Source organism: Crinia signifera, chromosome 19, assembly GCF_055691185.1.
Source record: "Crinia signifera chromosome 19, ASM5569118v1, whole genome shotgun sequence".
Lineage (NCBI taxonomy): Eukaryota > Metazoa > Chordata > Amphibia > Anura > Myobatrachidae > Crinia > Crinia signifera.
The window spans coordinates 92,911,139-92,935,226 of NC_139226.1; the positions used below are offsets into that span (position 1 = coordinate 92,911,139).

At 43.4% G+C, this 24,088-nt stretch overlaps 1 protein-coding gene across 8 annotated transcripts in view; it reads left to right on the forward strand.

Annotated features, from left to right (window-relative positions):
- Positions 1 to 24,088, forward strand: part of PRDM16 (PR/SET domain 16) — a 478,584-nt gene that overhangs the window by 197,107 nt on the left and 257,389 nt on the right. For all 8 annotated transcript variants that reach the window (XM_083162920.1, XM_083162922.1, XM_083162919.1 and 5 more), the window contains exon 3: positions 23,098 to 23,148. In XM_083162920.1, coding sequence (XP_083019046.1) covers positions 23,098 to 23,148 — 51 coding nt within the window. The remainder of the gene's footprint in view (positions 1 to 23,097; positions 23,149 to 24,088) is intronic.

Consider the following 24,088-nt stretch of genomic DNA (forward strand, 5'->3'; position numbering starts at 1 on the left):
AAAAATCACAGAATAAATGTAGCTTTTTGTGTGTGACAAGACAATTTATACTATTTACTTTCTTAGGGTGGAAAGAATATATTTAGACAAAAGTGTAACTACAATAGGGGCAGGGAGTGCAGTTGCTATGGGCCCTCAGTTGAAAGGAGCCACCTTCCCTGTCACAATTGCATGTGTTATATACAGGGGTGTTGCTATCATAGGTGTAGGAATTGAAGCTGCTATGGTGCCCCAGAGCTGAGAGGGACCACCTTCCCTGTCACAGTTACATGTGATATATACAGGGTGTAGCTACCATAGGTGCAGCTGCTGTGAGGCCCAGAGCCAGGGCCGGCGCTACTCACTCAGCAGCTCCTGAAAAGCATGGAAGTGCCATGCTGAAAAGGCGCTGTCTCCCACCCTGCTCTGCTAAAGCTGCCTCAGCCCTCACTGTCACTGCCTCCTACACGGCGCCCGCAGCGCCTGTCTGACAGCGGGCGGGCGGCAGTATAAAGAGCTGCTCCCTGCACCGCGAGTGCACACAGCCTGCACGCCGCCCACAGTGCCTGTCTGACAACAGGCGGCAATTTGGAGAGGCTGAGCAGCTCACTGCACCGCGCACACACTGCCCTCCTCCTGCTACCTGCCCCCCTCTACCTCACGGACACTTGCGCTGAGGCATGTAGCACTGTCTGTGAATGCCTGGATGACATGTCATGTCCGGATCCACCCCCTACCCATTGCTCCCTGCGCCTGTCAACTGTCAATCAAATGACAAACAGCTAGCAGCGCCGCCTCCCCTTCCTTGCCAGTGCCACTACCAGTCCTCAACACTCCGCCCCCTCTATCTCCTCCCCTCTTTTTCCATCTCTCCCCTCCTTTCCCCCTCAGTCACGAGAGGGGTGGCCATGCAATAGCAGTGTGCGATGCAATGTGCGCTCCTGCGGGCATCGCACAGTACAAAAAGTATGTGCTGCTTGCCAAATGTGTGGGTTGCCGACCAATCTCAGACTTGTTTTTTTTTTTTTTAAAGGGGCAATCATTTACATCTAATGATTGATTCTTTAAAAAAAGTCTTAAGCTGCCAATAAGTTGTGTGTCACGTACTTTTTTGCATTTAGTACAAAAAGCAGGCTACTGTAGCACATTACATGCTTTTTGTACTAGACGCGATGCAATCTAGTACAAAAAGTATGGAGAAAGTGTATGGGCACTTTTAGATCTGCTGGCATCACACACATCCAGTGATCTTGCACTCCTATACATCCCCCTTGGTGTGACTGTCTGCATCTTTGTCTACAAGCAGTGTTTCCATACAAATTCTGCTGTGGTGCCATTTTTGTACAACTTTGTGGGGGCGCGCGGGGGGGGGGTGGGGGGTGGGATAACATACCTAAAGAAAATAAACATTTGCACTTAATACAGTCATATATATGCAGCACATAATAGACTCATTAGATATGCATGTGGTAGGTAAATTTTTCTGTTTTTTGTTTTATTTTTGTATCTTTTTTTATTACGTAATTTTTGCTTTAGGTAGTTTTGAAAAATCTGTCTTTGAAACGGACGAAAAATAATATGCGAGTGCATGAAACTCGGAATAGAACATCAGGAAATAGATGATGAGTCTCTTGTAGACCTCAACCCCTTGGAGACTTGTGTTTTGTATTTTTCAAGTCTGTATTTGAGATATTGACATCCCAGGTCAAACAACATTAACCTCTTTATAAGACAATAAATCCTTTCACATATCTGAAATGAAAATAGGTCAATACAAACTCTAGCGCTTAAACTGTTATCTAGCATTGCTGATATTAGGTTGCTAAAACACTACATAGATTAGATGATCCTTCCCACATATCAATTGCAGAAACCTTCAAAGATCCTTGGACATTTCAGCAAATCTGCTCATATCTCTATGAAAGATACAGCAAACTAAGCAGGTATAAAATAATGTGTCTTTTATGTACAGTTTAACCTGAGTTTTGAGGTGGCATTGCACAGAATTATGATTGGGTTAAAGGACGCGATGTTTGTTCAACTCTTCATGTTTGGTAAATCTACTTATGTTGTGAGTATGTTTTACATTTTAGCCAGTTGTGTCCAAACTGGCTGGCCATTACACCATTCGTAGTGTAGTCTCTTCAGTGATTATATATATATGTGCAAAGGAATAGTGCACTATTCCTTTGCACTTAGTCTTGGGAAAAATGTCGTCAGGACATTGAAACGTTGACAACTTCTGTGCAATGTGACAGTTTGTTCTACATCGTTTATATGCATAAAAATCTTTAATTAAGACCCTTGGAGTGACACCATTATTCTTTTACACTACCTAATCATCATTGAAGGCACCCAGGGCATTTGCACAGTTATTGGGAGTGCCGGCTTCATTTCTACAGTAATATATATAGACTCTTACTTTTGGAGCTGAGCAGTACACTTCTGACTCTTTGTACCACAAGTCTCACCTTACCCACTTATGCTTGAAGGTGGCCAATTCTGCTGAACAACTTTGGGTAGTTTTTCTCTCTTTTTTTACACCCATCATTAACAGCTGGTGGACACCATGTTTTAAATCATCCAACGACATTCTACACCCCAAACTTTCTTTACTTAGAAGGTCCCTAACCTCAATCCCAGACCGTGTGACCACCATTGCCTACCATTGTACTGTGCCCCTGAGGAAGTTGTGTTCACGACGAAACGCGTTGGGCCTATTGGGCGCATTTCAACCACTGTCAATCTTTCTAAGTGGATACATCGTTATTTTATGCACTGTAATTGTATTAATTTGACCTTTTTGTTATATACTGCTATGCTCTGTGAGCAATGTGTCATTAAATTGATTTTATTGTGAAATCTATCGCTTAATAACTTAAGGTTTTAGCGCACCCTGAAACTCCCCTTTTCTCTATTTCTATACTGGGTCCCATCTAACAGGGGACCCCCTCAGGGTTGCAGCTTAGAAACTCCCTTGAGCGCATTGTGCGGCCCCTCTTTTTTATATATATATATATATATATATATATATATATATATATATATATAGTCCCAAAAGGGACTTTTCCGGGTCTACCCTAAGAGACGTTTCCAGGCCTCCCATGAGGGGAGTTTCCAGGCCTCCTATAAGGGGAGATTCCGGGTCTCCCATAAGGCACTTTTCCCGATCTCCCATAATGAAAAGCCAGACATTCCTGGGACTGGAAGTTTGCTTAGGCCAGTGGAAGCCAACCCTAGCCCTTGAGAGCTACCAACAATACACATTTTCCAGACAACCTAGCTGCTGCACAGCTGCAATCATTAATCACTGACACATTTTAAAAGATACACAGATGGAGCTAATTAGCTCACTTGTGATTCTGTGAGGAGACCTGCAAAACATGCACTGTTGGTAGTTTTCGAGGACTAGGGTTGGCTACCCCAGGCTTAGGCCATATCATTCCCCTCATTCTTACTTTTAGGTCCTGCATAAAACATTTACCCTATAAATGCAGGACTGAAGGTACATAACTAGCCCATCTGCATACAACAACTCATGGGGCTGGCCGTTGCCTATCACTAGGCCAGGACGACAATCATTCCCAGATGCGGCACAAAATCAAATCAAATCTAAAACTGATATGAAGGCAACACTAATGAGCTCGTATCCCCTTCCTAACCTCACATTTCAGAACCATCCAAGAAGAGATTATATTATTGGGAAGTAACCAAGAGCTGACCCCTTTTTCTGTTTGCTCTGATTTCTGGAAACAAATGTTGGACAAGATGAGAGTCGGAAGAATCCGAAACATGTTCTTCTGAGATCTCTGAAAAGAAACTATTCAGCCAAATGCCACCGATATTCTCCATTTATTTGTACATTCATTCAGTGCTCTAATCACACACGGAACCATTTCTCTGCTTGTCTAAGTTATCATACTAATGTATAATACCTTATTTTTCAACATTCATCACTAAATTGACAAGAAGCTTTCATTTGGTCAATTGCCCAGCTGTTTAAACACCGGTTCTAATGAATGTTGCAAGAGGCTTTTATGTGTGAATATCCCTTCTGTTCCCATAGTATTGGCTCAGCTACATTCAGTGTCTTATTTATCAAAACTATATGGAAAATAATTTAGGGCCTTATTTTGGTTCATTCTTTATGACAAAATCCTTCTTAGATGGGCAAAACCATGTGCACTGCAGGTGGGGCAGATGTAACATGTGCAGAGAGAATTAGATTTGGGTGGGGTTTTACTTCAAAGTGAGATCTATATTGCAGTGTAAAAATAAAGCAGTCAGTATTTTCCCTGCACAGAAACAAAATTACTCACCCAAATCTAATTCTCTCTGCACATGTTACATCTGCCCCCCCTGCAGTGCACATGGTTTTGTCCATCTAAGAAGGATTTTGTCAGAAAGAATGAACCAAAATAAGGCCCTTAATGTAGGGTGGAAGGACTATTGAGGTGATTCTGGTTGACACGCAGTTCTGCGTGTCCTTTTTAGCCTGCCGCTCGCACATTCCGCCACCCCCCTTCGCAGGACAAATTAGCCTGCACGGCTACAAATTAATGTTTTGCATAAATATCCATTCGCAGCCTATGGGGCGACACCCACATCATTCGATAGTCACCAACCATCGAATGATGTGGTGCGCACTCGCAAATCTAAGACACTATCTGGTGTCTTAAGCATGTGTGTGTCCTGGGGGGAAACATGGCAGGCATGCCTCTGGCACCCATGTCATCAGCCCATCAGCATGAGAACGCCCATCGTTTTCATAGGAAAACCATGAAACGCTGGACGTGGGCGTGACTTCCCGCCACCGCACCACACCCCCCGCCCACACTGGCTTGGCTTGCAATGCCCGCTCGCTCCTGGAGCATGCACATGTGCAGAAATGCGCATGCACAGTAAATAAACATTATGCACTGTTGTGAGTTTGCAATGGTGAGCAGTGACCAGAATAAGATCCTATGTGTAAACCTTTATTGTTTATAAATCAGCACCTCCTCCTAACGAGCAGAATCGCAGGGTTATTTTGTCTGGGGTCCCCAAAGTTCCAGAGGAGATCACCCCAACTTCCGCTGTAACCACGAATGTCAATTGATACACCCCATAGTGCAAAAGTGTCAATAAAGTTAATATTGAATTATTTTATTATGTTTTGTTTATATATTATGTTTTTTATTGCACCACAAGTGGTCTGCAAATCTGTATTATTATTATTATTATTATTATTCCTTTAATTATACCAAAAATATTTTCATTATTGGATGCCAATGGCCTTGCCTGCTTACTAGGAGTGCTAAGCCTGTGGATATGTTTTTGGACCCAGCTTCATTGAACCCAGCTCATATTTGTCCTAGTACCAACCAATCAGCTCCTAACTGCTGTGTCATAGGCTGTGTTTGGAGGGGAGGAGCCAAGACTGGCATCACTAAATAGGACATGAAGGGTTGCAATCCAACCATTGCATTGGAAATAATGTCAAAATTGGTGCAAGCGACTGTAGACTATGGAAGGGCGGCATCCGGTCATGACAGTACCCTGATGTCTCCAGGTTAGTAATCTTTTGAAATCCTCTTTAGGTTGTTGAGAGATGGAGCCACTGGGTGAGGTTTAAATTGTCAAGCATAGGGTGTAATCTTCAAGGGGCACCTACAAGGGACCAATACAAGGAGATTGATCACCCTCATCAGGGTAAGAAATTGTAACCCAAGGACATATAATGACACCTCTACATCAAACTGTACAATTAGTTGGTATCATTTTGCGGTTTCCTTCTGAGAATCCTTTGGCTAAAGCATTGTATTGTTACCTTGGTTCTGTCCTATCTGAGCTAGAACATAAACACATGCAATGAGGAAGCATCACATTGTGAATGATGGCCTCTATATTTCAGATTGATTATTAGCCAAGATGGGCTGGGCTCTGATTAATCTTTGATACTTGCACTGTTTAATGTCCTCGATTGTCAGACAGCACCTGAGACATCTAATGAAGAACAAATATTTAATGAGAACCAGCTCTATTATCAGTAGGCATGGCATGGAGAAACAGCAAAGAGATAATCACTTGTTCCATGGAGCTACAGTGAGGACAGGAGGTTATTACAGTCCAGGAGTGATGGTTATTAGACACATGATAAAGTATTTTTAGATTGTGGGTATTGTCCGGCATTGTCTTCCAGCCACAAAATTACACAAGTTTGCCTTGAAATACAGCAGATATATATATATATATATATATATATATATATATATATATATATATATATATAAATATATATATATATATATATATATATATGTGTTAGCTCCAGTTTTTTAATCATTATCTCTTGTGGTCTGTTATTGTGGATCCTTGATGAGGCCATACAGAGTGGCTGACATGGACCATCTGTTGCTGTGTCTTTAAAGTATCATATTATGTAGCCTATGGCTACAATATATAATAAGCTACTGTGTCTGTCTAGAACAAGTGCAGTAAGGACTGGAAGGAGGCCCAGCCCCTTTCCCTTCCAGCTCTCACTAGCTGCCTGCTTTCCAGACCCTGCCTCTCTTCTTCCCTCAGGCAGTGGACATAAGGGGGACTGTTTCCTCCTATTAGCACCTGCAGCTATTCCCCATAGTTCCTACCACCATTCCCAAGTGCGTCCCTTCACCACTAATACCCCTTTCACTGTGTGAAAGGGTCAAACTTTTTCTGTGTGAAAGGTTCAACCCGGGTCGAAAAACCTGGGTCTCCGACCTTGGAATTTTCCAGGGTCAAGGACTCGGGATTTTCGACCCAGGTTCACCCTTTTACACAGAAGAAATACCCCTGTTATTCTGCAAATTACCAGGTAGGAATTTCTAACCCGGTAATGTGCTTTTCTGTGTGAAGCGGTTCATACTGGGACCGGCAAATGACTCAACTCTGAAAATGTCAGGTAAAAGCTGTGAATCTTCTGTCTGGAAGTGGTATACTAGAAGAATATGGGCTTCTTTTTGCTCCAATAGGATAGCTCCCAGTGTCCCCTGTGGCTTCCGCTTTCGACACCAACCCCTCCCACTAACATGGCAGAGGAAAAGATATGCTGCATGAATTTACAATCTAAAACAATCCATTTGTTTCATGTACCCCTACTCAGTAATACAAGTATATTAATGTAGCATAGTGGTACAACTTGCTCTTTAAACGCACAGACAGAATGTTTATTACTGAACGATCCTAATCTCCTGTACAACTAAATTTCAGCTTTATGATAATGAGACACGTCTTCACACCCTCCTGTGAATCGGATTGATAAGGAGATTTTACTTTCAACAATATTTTTCAGCAGGTTTTGTATGGTGACATTTTAATCTCGCCTATCTTTTATTTTTCTTGGCACGCGTAAACGCTGAGTTTTATTGAAGTGATTACAGTTGTTCTGCATTAGATTATGCTGAGTTCCTGTATGTACATATATACTGTAGCACTTTACATTGTAACCTCATATTCCAAAAAAGAAAGGATTGGAACACCCTTCTCCTATATCTGTACTGCCTCTGCTCCTTTGACCCCAATGTGTCCACCTATGTCCCCTATAGATTGTAAGATTTTATAAGCAGGGCGCGCTGCTCTTTGTCTTCTCGTCTGTTCTTGTACTGTCTCAGTTATATATTCTTAGTCATCGATACTGAACCCTTGTGGCGCCTTATTTTAAATAAAAGAAGATAATCTTGAACTGTATGCATCTAGAATTGTGGCCCTGCTCCTGCCCAATACAGGACCTGGTAAGGGGGTCTGCCACAAACGCATCTAGTAGGACCTATTTATCAAACAATGCATAAAATGCTGTTTTCTCACGTTTATGGGCAAAATGAAGTAACGCTTCGATAGAAAGCAGGCATGTACTCCTCCATTCATCCTCCATTCCAGTGGATGGCCATCACAGCAGCTGGGCCTGCAGTTTCAAATGGTCCACATAACATATGGTTGAAAGAAGTTTGACAAAACATTTTTTAACCTCTTCATGATTTTATATCCACGTGGACTGCAATTGGGAACATTAATCTTACCCGAATCACAGCGAGCGAATCAGTGTTATTCTATTACGGAATTGGGGGTATTATGTGTACAAACCTACAATTTTACACCCCCCCCCAAAAAAAAAAAACACAATGTTGACTTTTTCCTGTGTGGGCCATTTCTGTGTCGAACGTTTCGTTGTGTGGACATTGTTTACACGTTGACCTCATGCATGTCAATCATTTGTGGTCATCATAGACAATATTGGACTTTTATACCACACCCTAACAAACACCCCTAACAAACTCCAGTAGTAGAGTACGGGACAGGAAACAATGCTCTCAGCCTGCTCTGTTATTATTGGCTGATAGCATATGGAGTGCCTGACCACAAGGTCAGTACCTACCTACAGGAATCTGACTGTTCGGCTCCTAAGTGCCAATGCTGCTATCAGCCAATCTTAGCTGCGTGTGAGTTCTAATGCTAGAAAAAGTGCGAAGTAATAATTTTGGTGCAATCTTTTCTACTTTATTACATTTTTTTTAAGACAAAAAAAAAATTCTCACAATGTACAGGATGATAATAAATTGAATCAAGACAATGGTTTGTCCTCCAGTGTGAGAAGCCGCTGAGATTCATCGCGACACTGCATCACCTCTTCTTGACCTTAGTGTCCCAGGGTGTGACCCCGGCTAGAACCCCCCTATACAGCGACTCCTGGCCTTGACTTTTAATGTTCTCCAGTTAGATCTAAAACGCAAGCCTCACATTACAAGCTGCCCAAACATCTTTCCTTCATTTCCTTTTAATTTAGGTGAAACAGTGTTAACCCGGCAGAGCAGGATATTGGAAGACGGAGGGCTCATTAAAAAGGACATTTGCTTAAAAGAAAAAATACTCACAAGCATGCACTGCGCGGATTTCTGCCATGGATAAATGGTAGGGGGAAGGGGGGGGCTTTGCCACTTTGTGCCTCTTTAAAGGTGATTTTCAGATGTCCTCCACAGGACAGAAGTGACAGGCAACCCGCCGACCAAACATGTTCTCTGTGCTGCAGCCAGATAGGACAATGTCCTGCAGGACATTACAGATGTCTCAGTTTGTGCTTTGTTGTCCTGCCAGATATTCCCACCAGGCTGTCACATATGACAGGTTGCAGAGAGGGAGGTGGGGACATGAGCAGTTGGAGAGCCCTGCGGGCGAGTTCAGAGAAGCTCCACTGTTATCTGCTTGCTGATATCCTCCGCCGGTAACTGAAGATGGGTAATGTGCCACTGTCTGCCAGGCATCATCCCGGAGCTCTGCGCTTTGGGCCTTCTTTTCTAATCCGAGTGATAATGGGTTCATTACTAATTGCGCAAACCCTTCAAAAGGACAGAATAACAGAACAGTAATGTCAGCACTGGCAGTTGTGTGTGGCCAAACAGAGGAACGCTTGGATTGGCCCATTGCTGCACTAGATTGCCATCTAGAGGATGCAAGAGCAGGCAACATACTTTAATCCCCCCGTAGAGGTGTGGAGTTGCATAATCCGGTACTTGTATACTATCACGGCTCCCAGCGCATGCTATCGCATGCCATATGTAATGGCATGCGATGGCATGCGATGCGATGCGATTTTACCGGGTTTTTAATGCATTTGTGGGGGGAAATCGCATGTGATCGCATGCGATGCCATTTTTCACAAAAATCATGGACGTGTTCAAATCATGTAAAATGCACCCTAAATGCCATTTTTCACACTGTATCACCCCCACTATCAACGCCAACCCGAAGCGTGGCGAGCGGCGGCGGTACGCGTCCTACGACCTTTTCATACCCCCACTATCCACATCGGCGTGGAGTTGAGAATAGAAAGTGTGGTGAGCGCAGCGAGCCACCGAGCCCGCAGCGTGGCGAGTGGACGCGGATACCTTCACAGGTATCCGTGTCCCCTCGCGGGCTTCACAGGTATCCGCGTGCGCTCGCCACACTTCGGGCTCGGTGGCTCACTGCGCTCGCCACACTTTCTAGTCTCGACTCCATGCCGACGTGGATAGTGGGGGTATGAAAAGGTCGTAGGACGCGTACCGCCGCCGCTCGCCACGCTTCGGGTTGGCGTTGATAGTGGGGGTGATACAGTGTGAAAAATGCCATTTGGGGTGCATTTTACATGATTTGAACACATGTCCATGTTTTTTGTGAAAAATGGCATCGCATGCGATCGCATGCGATGCCATGCGATTTTTCCCTGTACGATGCCCATCGTGGGAGCCGTGATAGTATACAAGTACCCATAATCCTTATATAGAATAAGCAGCTGTTCCCAATGCCGAGAACAAAGTAGTATTGGTAGAGATTGGAGGAGTATAAATCATTGTGTCAACAGTAATTAAGTTGACAATGTCTATGTCGATTCCAAAAGGTCAGCATGGGATACATGGGAAATGGTCGATACTGCATCCCTTGCACAGTCCAATTTGCTCACCATGCTTTGGGCCAGGAGCACCAACGGCTCGGCATATTTTACTGTTCCCAATTAGAGTCTGCATGGATTTTTTTTAAAAATTAAAAAAATACCAAAAATTTAAACCCCCAAAAATTGCGAAAACTCATGGAGAGCTTTCCATGTGTCGGTCATTGCCACGTCGACCTTGTGCATGTCAACCTGATAGCATTGACATATCATTTGGATCCCATATCAAGAGGGGTTAATGACACTCGAATGAGACTCCTTATTAAATCAGCAATACACTGTTCTGCTTGTCAAGATATGGTCTCATATAGTCTGTGCAAGTATATATAATTTATATACATATACACACAATAAATAAATGTTGTTAACTAACATTTCCTGATTGTACAGGTTGCAGTGTCATTATATATACATTATATATGTACATTTAACAAATGTTCTAGAAAGCCTGATGTTATAAGCAAAGATGACTATTGTTTTGTGTGTGTATACAGATAGATAGATAGCGAGGGCAGAGCTGCTGTGATATATATTTAAGCAATGAGGTCATCTACCACATGCACCCTATAGATATAGGAGTGGTGAATGCAGTGGATCAATGCCTTATCATTATATACGCACAGAAATGCCTCGTCCAGGCTCCAATAAACACAGAGCCATGTTCAATAACTAGAGAAAGGAGACTGGCGGCACTCACGGGTCTTGTGATGTAGTGTAGAATCAGGCGCAGAATGCCAAAGATAGCTTCAACGTTTCAGTTTATTCAAAAACTTTCATCAAGACAAAAGTTTTTGAATAAACTGAAACGTTAATGCTACTGTATCTTAATACTGTTGTATTAGTTTAGCATTCTTGTGCCTGATTCTACACTACAAGACCTGTGAGGTACGTCCAGTCTCTTCGTTCTCTATGTATACATTCTGTTTAGTATAGATTTAGATTTTTTCTCAACTTGCACCAAATAAGATGCTAATATTATAACAAACGCACAATACTGTACTTTGTTTAAGGGGATATTTTATCCTTCTTTCAAATACTGTATGTCAGGACAATGCAGCAACACTCTGAAGTGCCTGTGAAACTGAAATATAGAGACCTAGCATGGATGAGGCATACTTGTGTCATATATAACATTAACACCCCCCCCCCCCCCCCAGACACATCCCCCTCCCAACCCCACCCCACAGGGGAGGTTGGAACCTGGGCAGCACAGACGGAGACGGGGTCCTTGCAGTGGTCTGAGCAGTCAGCACCGTGGTCCCTGCAGCGTATGGGAAGTCAGTGGCTGGGTCCCTGCAGCAGATGGGAACTAGTGGCGGTATTGGCTACTAGTTCCCATCTGCTGCAGGGACCCTGGTGCTGACTGCCCAGACCGCTGCAGGGACCCCCTGCCCTCCTGTGCTGCCTGACCCCACTGCCCAAGGCACGGGGCAACAGGAGCCCCACACTGGCAAGCCCTAAAAAATGCGGGAACATCGGAAGCCAAATCTTACCGTCTGTACACACTATTAGAGGTAAGAGGACCCTGCTGCAGGCTTACAATCTATGCTTTGAATATTGTAATTTGGATGCTCTCTACATTGTATATCGATCTCTAGAGTACTCACTGTATTTTATAGGAGTATCTGGAATTCTCTGCATTGTATATCGGTCACTACAATACCCTCTGCATTGTATACTGGTAACTGCCATGAATACAGGTCAGATAATGCTGGGCGGGTGTTTAGTTCTATGAACCTGGTCTATAGGTACTGTATCTGTAATGATAGCGGTCAGCACTCCCCTGGCGGTTGTCCTACAGAAGCTTAGCAATCGCCTATGGACAATAGGAGCCACCAGTCACCAGATAGGGGCAGTGTTATCTGACTTCTAGGGGCTGCAGCTGAATTAGAATCCTGGACTGCTTACACATTGTGTGCATGCGACGGTACGCCATTACGTTCGTGTGCACAAGCCACACATTGCAGAATGGCACAGCAACCAATATGGGGGCTGACCCAAAAGTGATGAAAATTAAACTTTGAAACAATTGACATCACTGAGGCCCGAGGTACATTCTGCCTCATGTGATGTCACCGGGACCTAGTAAATTGCAATATATATGTAATATTCCTTTGTAGGTAGGCTACAGGTATACTTTAAACATCTGCGTTTGGCAAATAAAAGAAATTGAATGATTTGACATTTATCTATTTGAACTTGTAGGTAAAGGAGGAAAAAGTCTGTGGAGGAGGAACGGTCATTAATCACAGCCGCATAATGAGTGTCAAAACCTCAAGGTTAAAAGTGTAACTTTACATAGTGAGGTGGTAAGAGACAAGTGCATCTTACCATGAGATGTTTGTATACCCAGCAGCAGGATTAGGATGGGAGGGCAGGACAGCTTATTTTTCAGAATCACGTGTTGCCTGTGATTTATTTTTACTCTGCAGTGAGCGCTTTTATTCTTTGTAAACGTTCTTGTGTAATGAAACGCGGCTTATGGTGTGTTTAAACTATGCAAAGTGTTATACACCAATAAACATTCAAGTTGCCGGCTCTCTTCCAAGCTCAAAGATAGTTTTTAATTATTTCCGAAGTTCTTGAGATTTTTAACCAACAGATTCTCCTTAACCCTTTCAGGTAGCAGGATCTTAGTCTAATATATATATATATATATATATATATATGTATGTGTATGTGTATATGTATATATATATGTATATTTGTGTGTGTATGTATGTATTTATGCATGTCTATATATATATATATATATTCCAATATGGCCGGTCTTAGAGACGGTAAGCCAGGGAATCCTTGCTCTGGTGCCCTCAGACAAAAAGGGGATGAATCCTCTGAATATGTGCAGGGTAGAAATTAGCGGCACTCGGAGACTGACGTGCTGGTGAAGAAGTGGAAGTTTTATTCCATGTGCCCAAATGAAAACGTTTCGGAGCTCGGGGGCCCCGTCGTCAGTTCAGGGAAGGGAGTGCTTCCGGGGGGGGCCCGTTACGCAGTTAGCATAGCGGCGCTGTCAGAATCAGTGTAGTGTTCGCGCGGCCAGTGTAGATAGCATAGTCAGTCAGAAGTAGCGTAGTGTTCCTGCGGCCAGAGAGTTTCAGCGTAGTGTTTACGCGGCCAGCATAGATGGGTATGGTATGTGACTCGATGTCCCGGGATCCCGACTGCCCAGAGTCAGACAGCATAGCAAGCGCAAAAAAGCCCCTTGCGCGCTCGCCACGCTGTGCTCGCCGCGCTGTGGGCACGGTGGCTCGCTACGCGAGCCACCTATTCTATTCTCCCTCTTTGGGGGTCGTGGACCCCCATGAGGGAAAATAGCGGGTGGCCGTCGGGCACCCGGCTGTCGGCGTTTTGAAAGTCGGGATCCCGACATCGGGTAAATGACTGTCGGGAATCCGTCCAGCACCCGCATAGATAGCGTAGTCAGTCAGAAGTAGCGTAGTGTTCCCGCGGCCAGAGAGTCAGCATCCCTGTCAGTGAGCCTCCGTGCGGCACATTGGTTCCCAGGTTGCCGTTTACCTTTTATTACACTTATACGGTTTATTTATTCATGGGCAGAGGAGCTCACAAGTCTATCTTCCTGTGAGCGGCAACTTAAGTTGTCAAATAAAACAATGGTGCTATACAATACCCTGATGCGGGAGGCCTGCACCCTGGACCTAATGCCACAGCCCCAATGCCGTATTGGGACCAGGGAAAATCGTTGGAGTCGACGAGAGCCTCTTTGTACAGAGGAAAAGTCATGTGGGACAGATGCTGCCTCAACAGTGGCTATTCGGAGGCATTTCAAGAGACACCAGTGAGTGCTTCAAGACACCTGTACAAAGACCTGATGCCTGTACCCTGATGGCCGCCATCAACCAATACATTGAGCCGGGGACGACTATCTACTCCGATTGCTGGCCTGCCAATAACACCGAGCAGCTGGAGCAGGCAGGGTACCACCCTGCTCGGGTGAACCACCGGTTTAATTTAGTAGATTCAGAGACTGGGGTTCACACACAAAACAGTGAGCGCCTTTGGGGATCCTAAAAATGGTGCAACAAGCGTCAGAGGCACCGCGCGCCAGAATCTCGACTCCTACCTACAGAAATTTATCTGGCGAAGGACTGTCGGCACAGAAAATGCTTCTGAGCGTATTCTTTACGCACTCTCTCTTCTTCCAAAGGCTGATGCAGAATCAGAAGAATTACTCTTTTATTATTTTCTTTGTTCTTGATTAATTGTTATTATTGTAATTTGTTAATTTGATATTTTATTCTTTATTAAGTAAAATCCAGTTAACAGTTAAAACATCGTCATTACGTTCTCAGATGTATGATATGACCGGTGTGAATGTGTTCCTAAAACACCCCCACTATCCACGCCAGCCCGAAGCCTGGCAAGCGCACGCGTTACGCATTCTCCAGACTTGTTCAAACCCCCACTATCCACGTCGGAGTGGAGTTGATTTTATAAAGTGTGGCGAGTGCAGCGAGCCACCGAGCCCAAAGCGTGGCGAGCAGACGCGGATTACTTCACATGTATTCCGCGTCCCCTCGTGGGGCTCTCTACACTCGCCATGCTTTGGGTTCGAAGGCTCGCTGCGCTCGCCACACTTTATAGAATCAACTCCACACCAACGTGGATAGTGGGGGCATGAACTAGACGGGAGGACGCGTAACGCGTCCCCTAGCGGGTCACGCTGTGCTCACCACGCTTCGAGCTGGTGTGGATAGTGGGGGTTTGAAAAGGAGGCATTTATCAGTATGTAACATGGAGAACTGGCAAAAGATGCACTTGTGGACAGGGGCAGGGTTGCCGTACCCTGCCGCAATAATTACTGAGACGCAGGAGCATCTGAGACAGCTGGAGCTCCTCTCCACATGATCCCCTCGGATCTGGCAGTTACCGGTGTTGTGTGAGAGGCACTCACTAGGCTTGCCATGTACGACAGGGACAGAGCCATGGACGCCATGGACAGAGCTATGGACGCGTCCCTACGCTAACTATGCTAGGCAGCCATTGGGCTGCTGCGGAGTCACTACACTAACTACGCTAGGCAGCCGTTGGCCTCCGCTGACAGCGTAGCTTAGGCTACGCTGAAAACGTAGCGTATCCGGGCACCGTGCTAATACACAAGTACCAAAAAATGTGTGTTGAACCATCACACATCCCTGTGGAGAGTCTAGGGCTGTCCATGTTCGGTATGTGCAAGTTTGACATTTCTCACAATGTCTACATAGGAAAGCCTCTTTCGCCTCATTCCACCCTTTCTCCACCATCTGCACACATGGGGACCAATACAAGTAAAGTGGAGGACATAATAGAAATTGAAAATGCTTATGTGGAAGAGGAGAAGATTGAGGGGGATATGTGTATACTACTATTATCTGACATGGGGACATTCTGTACTTTGCTGGCCATGGGCTGAGGTGACATCACTGTGCAAATGCCACCCTCTCATATACATATAGTGTTCATTCTAACACCCATAACCTTTAAAACCGCCGTTGCAGTTTCCCTTCCTGGGGTGTAGTTATCTGCTGTTGTGCTTCTAGCACATGCATGTCTGTATAGCAGTGCCGAAATACAGACCACACTGTGCTAGAAGCCGTGCGTTAGCGAACATGATTGTGCTGGAAAAAAACACATATGTCACAAGACTGAGAAAAATCTCTAAGTTAAGGGGATTCTTCTTTCCCCGTTTTTAAATAATTAATGTTATCCAGCACGCCATCCTTAGCAAGAGTAATCTAGTACCGTCTCCACCGACGGCTTAATCTACAGCAGATCTTCATATTCACCTTCCATCCACCTGACACACAATTAAACAATGACTATGTTAATCACTTGGGAAGATAAAAGAGAAGGTGCTGTAACTTTATACATTGCCTCTCTGAAAGGCCCTCGCTATATTTTGTCGCTGACAACAATGCAAACTGCTGTAAGGATCCAACTTGGGAAAAGGGATGAATTGAGAGCTCTGACCGCAGAAAGGGACAGAGAGCAAGGTCCTTTCTTTCCTAAACACTACGACTTGCTCAGCATAAGCTGCCTGTGGAAAGAAAGGTCATACGAAGGCTACCAAGCGAGTCACTATTCTTTCAGATCAATAAGAAACTCAAGACCTACTCGTGAAGAGGGAGACTGCCCAGCTCGCTATAAAATTACTGCTCAGGATTTCCATTCAGGAGATGCTGCTTCTCTCACAAATCCGGAGGAGATCTTGTAGTACACAGGAACTTTCCAAAACCTTTATTGTGTATTTATGCCAGATTTAAAGGGAAACTCTTACTGTCATGATCTTCCTACAGGCAGGAGAATGGTGCTCATTGTATTGGAAGATGGCAACATATAAGCTTAGGTTTCTATACTGTACTCAGAAGATTAGCTTTGTCCAAAGGTGGTGTCTACTAGAACCAGTGGCAGATGTATGTTTTAGTTGGATGTCCTAAATGAGCCCTCAAATCTGGTCTGTCCCATCTACATTTGCAGTGTTGTAGTATGACCACTGCAGGACCCTGAGGAAGATGGAGGTGGTCAATTATAAATGGACATTGGGTATGCAGTGTCATCTCCGAACTCCACATCCCCAACCAACCACAGATTACTTGCCCGAACAGAGCACAGTGGTCCATGTCTCCAAGTGGTCCCTTCTTTGTGGTAGTAGCGATGGGGGGAAGACATGTGCATGAGCTCCCAATGACAGTACACACCATAGCTTATTGTTCTATAGATTCAAGGTTGATTCAAACTTCAGAAATTGAAGCTCTAATTACTAGCTGTAAATTTTGTGGCTGATTCAAATTATAGGCTGTACATTTCATTTGAAAATTGAAATTCTAGGTAGGATTATTGGAGATGTCCCTGATTGAGCGCAGTCAAACAGTCTATGTAGCAGGTTAGTGTCTGACTGAAAGGTGATGTCACAGATTGAGCGCAGTCACACAGTCTATGTAGCAGGTTAGTGTGGGATTGGATGGTGATGTCACAGACTGAGCCGAGTGCTGTTGCTTTTCCCTCCTCACCCCTTGCCTCCTTTACGGTGTCATCCTCCTCTAGTTCCCCCATCCTCAGGACAACTATGGACCCTCCAGCAGTAGCTAAACCACCTTCCCCACTACTCTACCCTGCTTATTCCACTTATACTCAACATTTGTCTAAATAAACAAAGTGTACCACGCTGAAATATTTGGTTCATGGCAGCATGAAAGGCAAAAACATATGTTATATAACGGTATAATAGAGGTGCGGTGTAAATATATGTATAGACTATTATGAAAAATGTGTATAAGCCATGAATACATCACGTCGATGTTTATTAGGAAACTTTTTGTATTATAATAAACACTGTAGCAATCTCTTTTGCAGAGTAATAAATATGATATTTAAAAATGGGCTTTCTTAAAGGCCCATACACATGAGGAGATTTAGGGCTGTGTTCTAGGCAATCTGTCTAGGTCACTTAGAAATAAGGACGGACTGCTCTGTGTGTACAGGTCATAGCGATGGCCATGTGCAGTCCCAGGCGTTGCTATCGCCTGACTAGATCTTGATTGTGTACATTCAAAATCGAGTTAAATCGCCAGTGTTCTCACCAGAGAACAGTGGTCCGCACACATTGCTCAGCACACATCGCGGGTGCATCACATGTGTGCCGGGCGATCTGTGCTTAACCCTTTGAGTGGCAAGTGAATTTGTCAAAATAGGTGTGACAATTGGCACGCAAACATTTCTATTCATCATAATGATCTGTAATGTTAACCTTTTATAGAGGAAATATAATCTATTTTTACAAATTTGTTCTTTGAATTTATATAATAAATGTAAGCAACGCTGGAATTTTCAGAGGCTATTTTGAAAATCTCTCAGATGTTGGCACTCAAAGGGTTAAGGATATGGCTCAGCACAGGATACCCGTTTCCCCCTGTGTACAGGCCTTACACCTGTATAAAATCAGTTTGGTGCTTTGATATAGCCTCGGAACGCTACGATAACTTCTAATACGCCATATGATTTCCAGTAGGGCTATTCGTGCACACGATGACAACCTCGCACCACTCTCTCTGAGTATAGCCTGCGGCAAAGTTACCGCCAATAAATGTGATAAAGCTTATTTATAAATCCAGCACATTTCCCCTTTAAGTGTTTAATGCTTTTACCAGCCAATCTCTGTAAGAGATTTCATTCAAGTGCAGGATTAATATTTACAGAAGGAGGAGGCAGGGTCATTTATATTGGCAACAGTGCGCATTGTCCCGGCCTTTCATATTGTGATGCAGGGACGAGGGTTTATCATGTGATCAAAAGATTAAAGCTAAAAGAAAAGCCCATGTCTTGCTGATCACAGGTCATACACACCTAACTGTGACGTTCGTTACTGCTTGCACACATATGCAGTATACAGACCTATATCATGTAATATATCATACACATAGAGGATCTATTATAATGACAATGCAGAGTGCAATGCAAAACGTTCCACTTCTAGCTTTACTGGCCTATATAAACCATACAGGTTCCCGGACTTCTAGGTGTCATGCTGTATCTTTTCGCAAGGAAACCCATGCAAGCACGGAGAGAGTATGTAAATTCCACAACATTTGGGCCATGGTGGCTGTCGTAAAAAAAAAAAACTTTTCATATGTCGACCGTTGCCATGTCGAAATTTTGCCTTAATAACCTACTTCCATGCTTTACAATCTGGGAGAGAGACAGGCTAATTGTGTTTTTAGGCTCTTTCCCCGCGCTGGGAAAATGCTGCAATTGGGCCAAATTTGCATAGAGGACTAAATGGTGCAATTAACACGGAATCGAGTCATAAGGCTCCACCCCTGTGCTGGGAAAATGCGACTGTTGGGCCAAATTTGCATAGAGGTGGGGCTAAATGATGCAAGTAACACAGAATCGAGTCATAAGACTCTGCCCGTGTGCTGGGCCATAATTGGGCCACATTTGCATAGAGGTGGGGCTAAATGATGCAATGAACAGAATTGATTCAATAGACCCCGCCCCTTCCACCAGACTGCAGGTTAGCTTCCTGTTTCCTTCCTCTACTTCACTAGGAAGTGGGCAAAATGTGGGAGAAGTGCCCACTCTTTGGAGATGTGGGGGAACTATCCCAAAAATCATGAGTCCCCCACAGGATCCGGAAGAGAAGGCAAGTATGCCTTTTGTGTGTGTCAACCCTGTGCATGTCGATAATGTAGTGTTGACTTACACTGTGGTTCTATTGACTGGATACTCTGCAGCTATGCCGGTTGTTGTTTGGCAAAGATGAAATAACAACCCTAGGCCAGAGATTGTTTTTAGATTAACGAAGGTCTAACGGTCCTATAAGCTATATAAATGTGTATTACAGATATGAAGATATGATCAGCCTAGAGGCCTGTTACATTATGTGTATGTTGCATTGCTGCCCCCCTGCCTTGCGATTCCCCCTCACTTACACATCCCTCGCATGCGTCCGCACGGACAAAAAAAATCATTCGATGGTTGCTGACCATCGAATGATTTTTTTTCCCGTTTGCAGATAAAAGTCAGTCTAGACAACCTCCCCCTCCCTGCTCATTGTGTATAATGTATGTCAGGATTAATTCTGTAACAGGTTTGTTTTAATTTTATGGGGGGGGGCTGCAGATTCTTATTATAAAATCTCTATTTTATTTAGAACGCGCAACTTTCCATGACTTGCAGCTCTTGGGTGTCCGTTAATAACACATCATCCGATAACCGAACCAGCTTGTTCCGTGGTGGACAGGAGGGAGGGGCTGTACAACAAAGCTTGAATTTACGCATATTCTACTTTTTAACTTAAAACACATGAAGCTCACAAACAATGTATACGTTTCGAAGTGTTTAGAAATGTGTGTTAACATCGTATAAACAGTGTAAAAGCTTTCGTAGTGCATTGGAAATAAAGAAAAAGAAGTTGAGTTTATTTTTTTACACTTGCGCCCTAAAAAAAATGATGCTACGCTAAGTGCACATCAAACCACATTATCTGTCAGCTCCTCTTCTCATTGACAGTTTATCTAGCAGGGGAATGAAACGGGATAAGATTACCGTTTAAATGGAGCGGTTGTGATCTGTCTCCCTAATATAATCAAATTCAGCTTCCACTACAGCTGAAGAATGCTAACTTATAAACTGTTTTACTATGTGAGTCACATGGAATTATTGTCATACCGTCTCTCGATTCCTCGCTCGTCCACCCTGCAGCAAACTACGGGTACAACTTCTTTGGTACGTTCCTGATAGACATCCATACTAGAATACTTGCCTCCCCTTCCGGAATGGTGGAAGGCACCCAAAAATTGGGTTTGCCTCCCGGCCCCCTGGGAAGGTGGGAAAGTCTCATGCGTGCTCTCAATGTCCCCCTGAAGGTGCTGAAACAAATTCAGGAATTTGTGGGTCTGCAGAGAGGGGAACGATAACGTGGTAGTGGACTGAAGCACCTAGCCTGGACCATGACATTGACACCCAAAAAAACCCAGAAAACTTATATTTTTATTGTGTTGACCATTTTCATTTCAACCTATTGCTTGTGTTGACCTTTTGTCACTGTCGACTTAATGCATGTAACAATTTTGTCAATGTTGACTAAGTGCATGTTAACCTTTTGGTGTTGACCTAATGTCTGTCTACTTAGACGTTGTCTATGAGCGATACCATGCCCAGCTTTAGGAGCCACAAGGAAAAGTCCAAGAAAAAAAGGCGCAATCATGGGTTCACTCGGTGGTAAAGACCATTTTTTGCGCAGTTCAGAATCAGTGTATTTACGCTTGGTAATCCCCAATGTTTGGCCACGGTGGTCAATAATTAGCCACCAATTAGCGGTATGGAAAATTCATTCATTTGATAGAGACATTGGCAATTTCATTGAGAGAGATCTGGACATTATAAGGAGATCTGTTGACCTATATGAACCTTGTTAAACAATATTTAGTAAAGGTGCAATTGTTTAGCACCAGTGAAGAATAATTTTTGGTCGATGGATATATATTTATGTATGTGTCCACCGGCGGCCCGATTGCCGGCATGCTAAACGCATCCCAGATAGACACCCCAGTCCTGGGAGCATGAGCACATGGCTTACTATCATATTACTGTAAAATTAGTTCCCAGTGCCCGATATTGGCAGGGCCGGATTAAGGGCCTAATGGGTCTGGAGCTGGAAAAAATCAAGGACCTATTATGAGAAGTGGAGGAGCTCAGGCCAGTGCCATGTAGGTATGTAGAATCCATACACTATACGCCCCAATGTCTTCCAAGATGCAATTTTTGTACTTATGATTGATGGCCAACCATGTGGCCAGCTGGTGATCGTCATGCTGTTGGGCCTATTTTTATGTGGAAGCCTGGAGCTGCAGCTCCATCCGCCCCATTGTTAATCTGGCCCTGGATATTGAACACGTATTTGTCCTAGAGTCCAGCAGATACAATACACCATGTTGAACTCAAGATGAAATATACAGCCCATGTGATGAGCGGGAACACTAAAGCTGATGAGGATAAAGGAATTTATTTAAAGTGTAGTAAATATTGAATTTTGTTATAGGACATTAAAATATATTGATCACATTTGTATGCATTGGCCAAATCAATATAACCATTAACAAGATTGGAAATAATGAACACTCTCATTTACGTTCCAGATGAGGGTCAAATCATAAATGAAGACTGTGTAATGTTACATTGTAGATAATTGCCACTTTTCTTCCTACGATTTACAAAATTTGGGATTTTTTACACATTTATGCTTAATATATGAGGTCATGTGGAGTGTTACTGGGCGGCTGTGATTTGCTTTTCGAGAGTCTCCAATTGTAGACCGTTACCATGCCAGATCTAACGCTGTATCGGGATAGCCCGGTACGGACCGGCCTGTAATAGCCTGCACGGTGTTCGTTCTGCCCAAATCTCACAGGCTGTTACATATGGGTGTGGTTGACAATGTGAAGGCACAAAAGGTCAACAAATTTTATGTCAACAGGAACAAACGGTCGACAACGTCAAAAAAACCGAATGAACGTCAACCAAAGTCATGTTGACCTTTTGTACCTGTTGACCTTTCATCAACCTAATGCATTTCGACCACGTGTTGTCGACCTGTTGACTGTCGACCTAGAGCCTTGATGGCTAACCATGACACTCCAGCTGTTGTTGAACTACACATCTCAGCATGCTCTGCTTCAGTTTTGCTATATGGCCATGCTAAATCTGATGTAGAGCATGCTGGGATGTGTAGTTCAACAACAGCTGGAGTGTCAAGGTTAGCCATCAAGGACCTAAAGCTATCATCCGGACATCTTTGCATATGGGACTTTATGACATTTGAATGCAATATATGTTATGGCAACTTCAGGCCTGTCGTGCTCTGTTGAATCTTTATTTTATTTTTTTATCTGTTCCGCAAGCCTCCCTTTCCTCACACACACACACATGTGGCACTTACTATGTATGCAGTTGTAACTGTGAGGTTCAGGCAGAGCTGGGGACGGCTGTGAGGGTGGTCATTGTCTTTTCTCCATCCGAGTGTTGAGAGCCATCAGCCGAGGTGTTGAGAGCAGTGCTACAGCTCCCAATGCACATGATGGAGACTGGATGCATTCAAAATTATATTGCAAATTATATTACTAATTATTTAATTTAATAACAATATTCCAATTAAAGGTTTTTTTCTTTCCCCTTAGCAAATTCTGCCTGATTCAGAAATAACATCACAAGATGGCTGTCTAAGAAAGGTAAGGGGAATTTTTTTTTTTTTTTTTTAACATATACACAAATGAAGCTACACATACATTGATAATCACTATTCAATTACATGCGTTTTCAACAGTGTCATGGTCACCTAACCCTATGTCCCCCAGAGTGCACTCACTATCAACATGAGGTGCACTGAACCAATATCCCAGAGCTAGACACATTGGTGAGGAAAATAAACATTTTTAGGCAACCATTTCCTGAGCTGAAGCAATGCTCTGAGGCAAATCATTGTTCTGTGATGACTGTCATTTACAGTGGACAGAAAATGGTAGAAGAAACATCTCATGAATTTTTTTGAGCCAAACAAAATGGCTGCCACCACTACTAGCATGTAGTTGCACTTTAAGGGCTGTAACTGTATAAGTAGTGCCACAGAACCGTGTTGCATTCTGGTGAGAAAAAACACTTATTCAGTGTCTTCATCTTTCTTTACCTGCATCTTTAAGTGGAAATTTTTGACATTTTTACTCATTGTCCACAATACACAAGCAAAATAACATGAACTTTCCTGGATGATCCCCCAATATCCAGGGACTTTCAGACCAACTACCCTTTGTAAACATTATGAAATGATTATACAGTCTTATTTTGTCAGAACATGAATGTACTTGGTTTAGAAATGACTACATCCAGCAGATATTTGGTGTGAGAAGTGGGACTATAATGTACTCAAATATGGATTCCAATGGTAAATTATTGTGCTTTGAGTACATGATGTTGTTTATTTCTTAATGCAAAGTTATGTAAACTGTAGAAATGAATAGCAGTTTTATATTATTATTTTACTTTGAAATTTCACATCGGTGACATTTTAAAAAAAAGTTTTTTTTTTTCTTTCTTCAATTTATTTAATTGCATATTAAATTGGTCTGTAATGAAACGGGTTTTCGTGGCGTTTTGCGCCGGTTCAGATAAAGG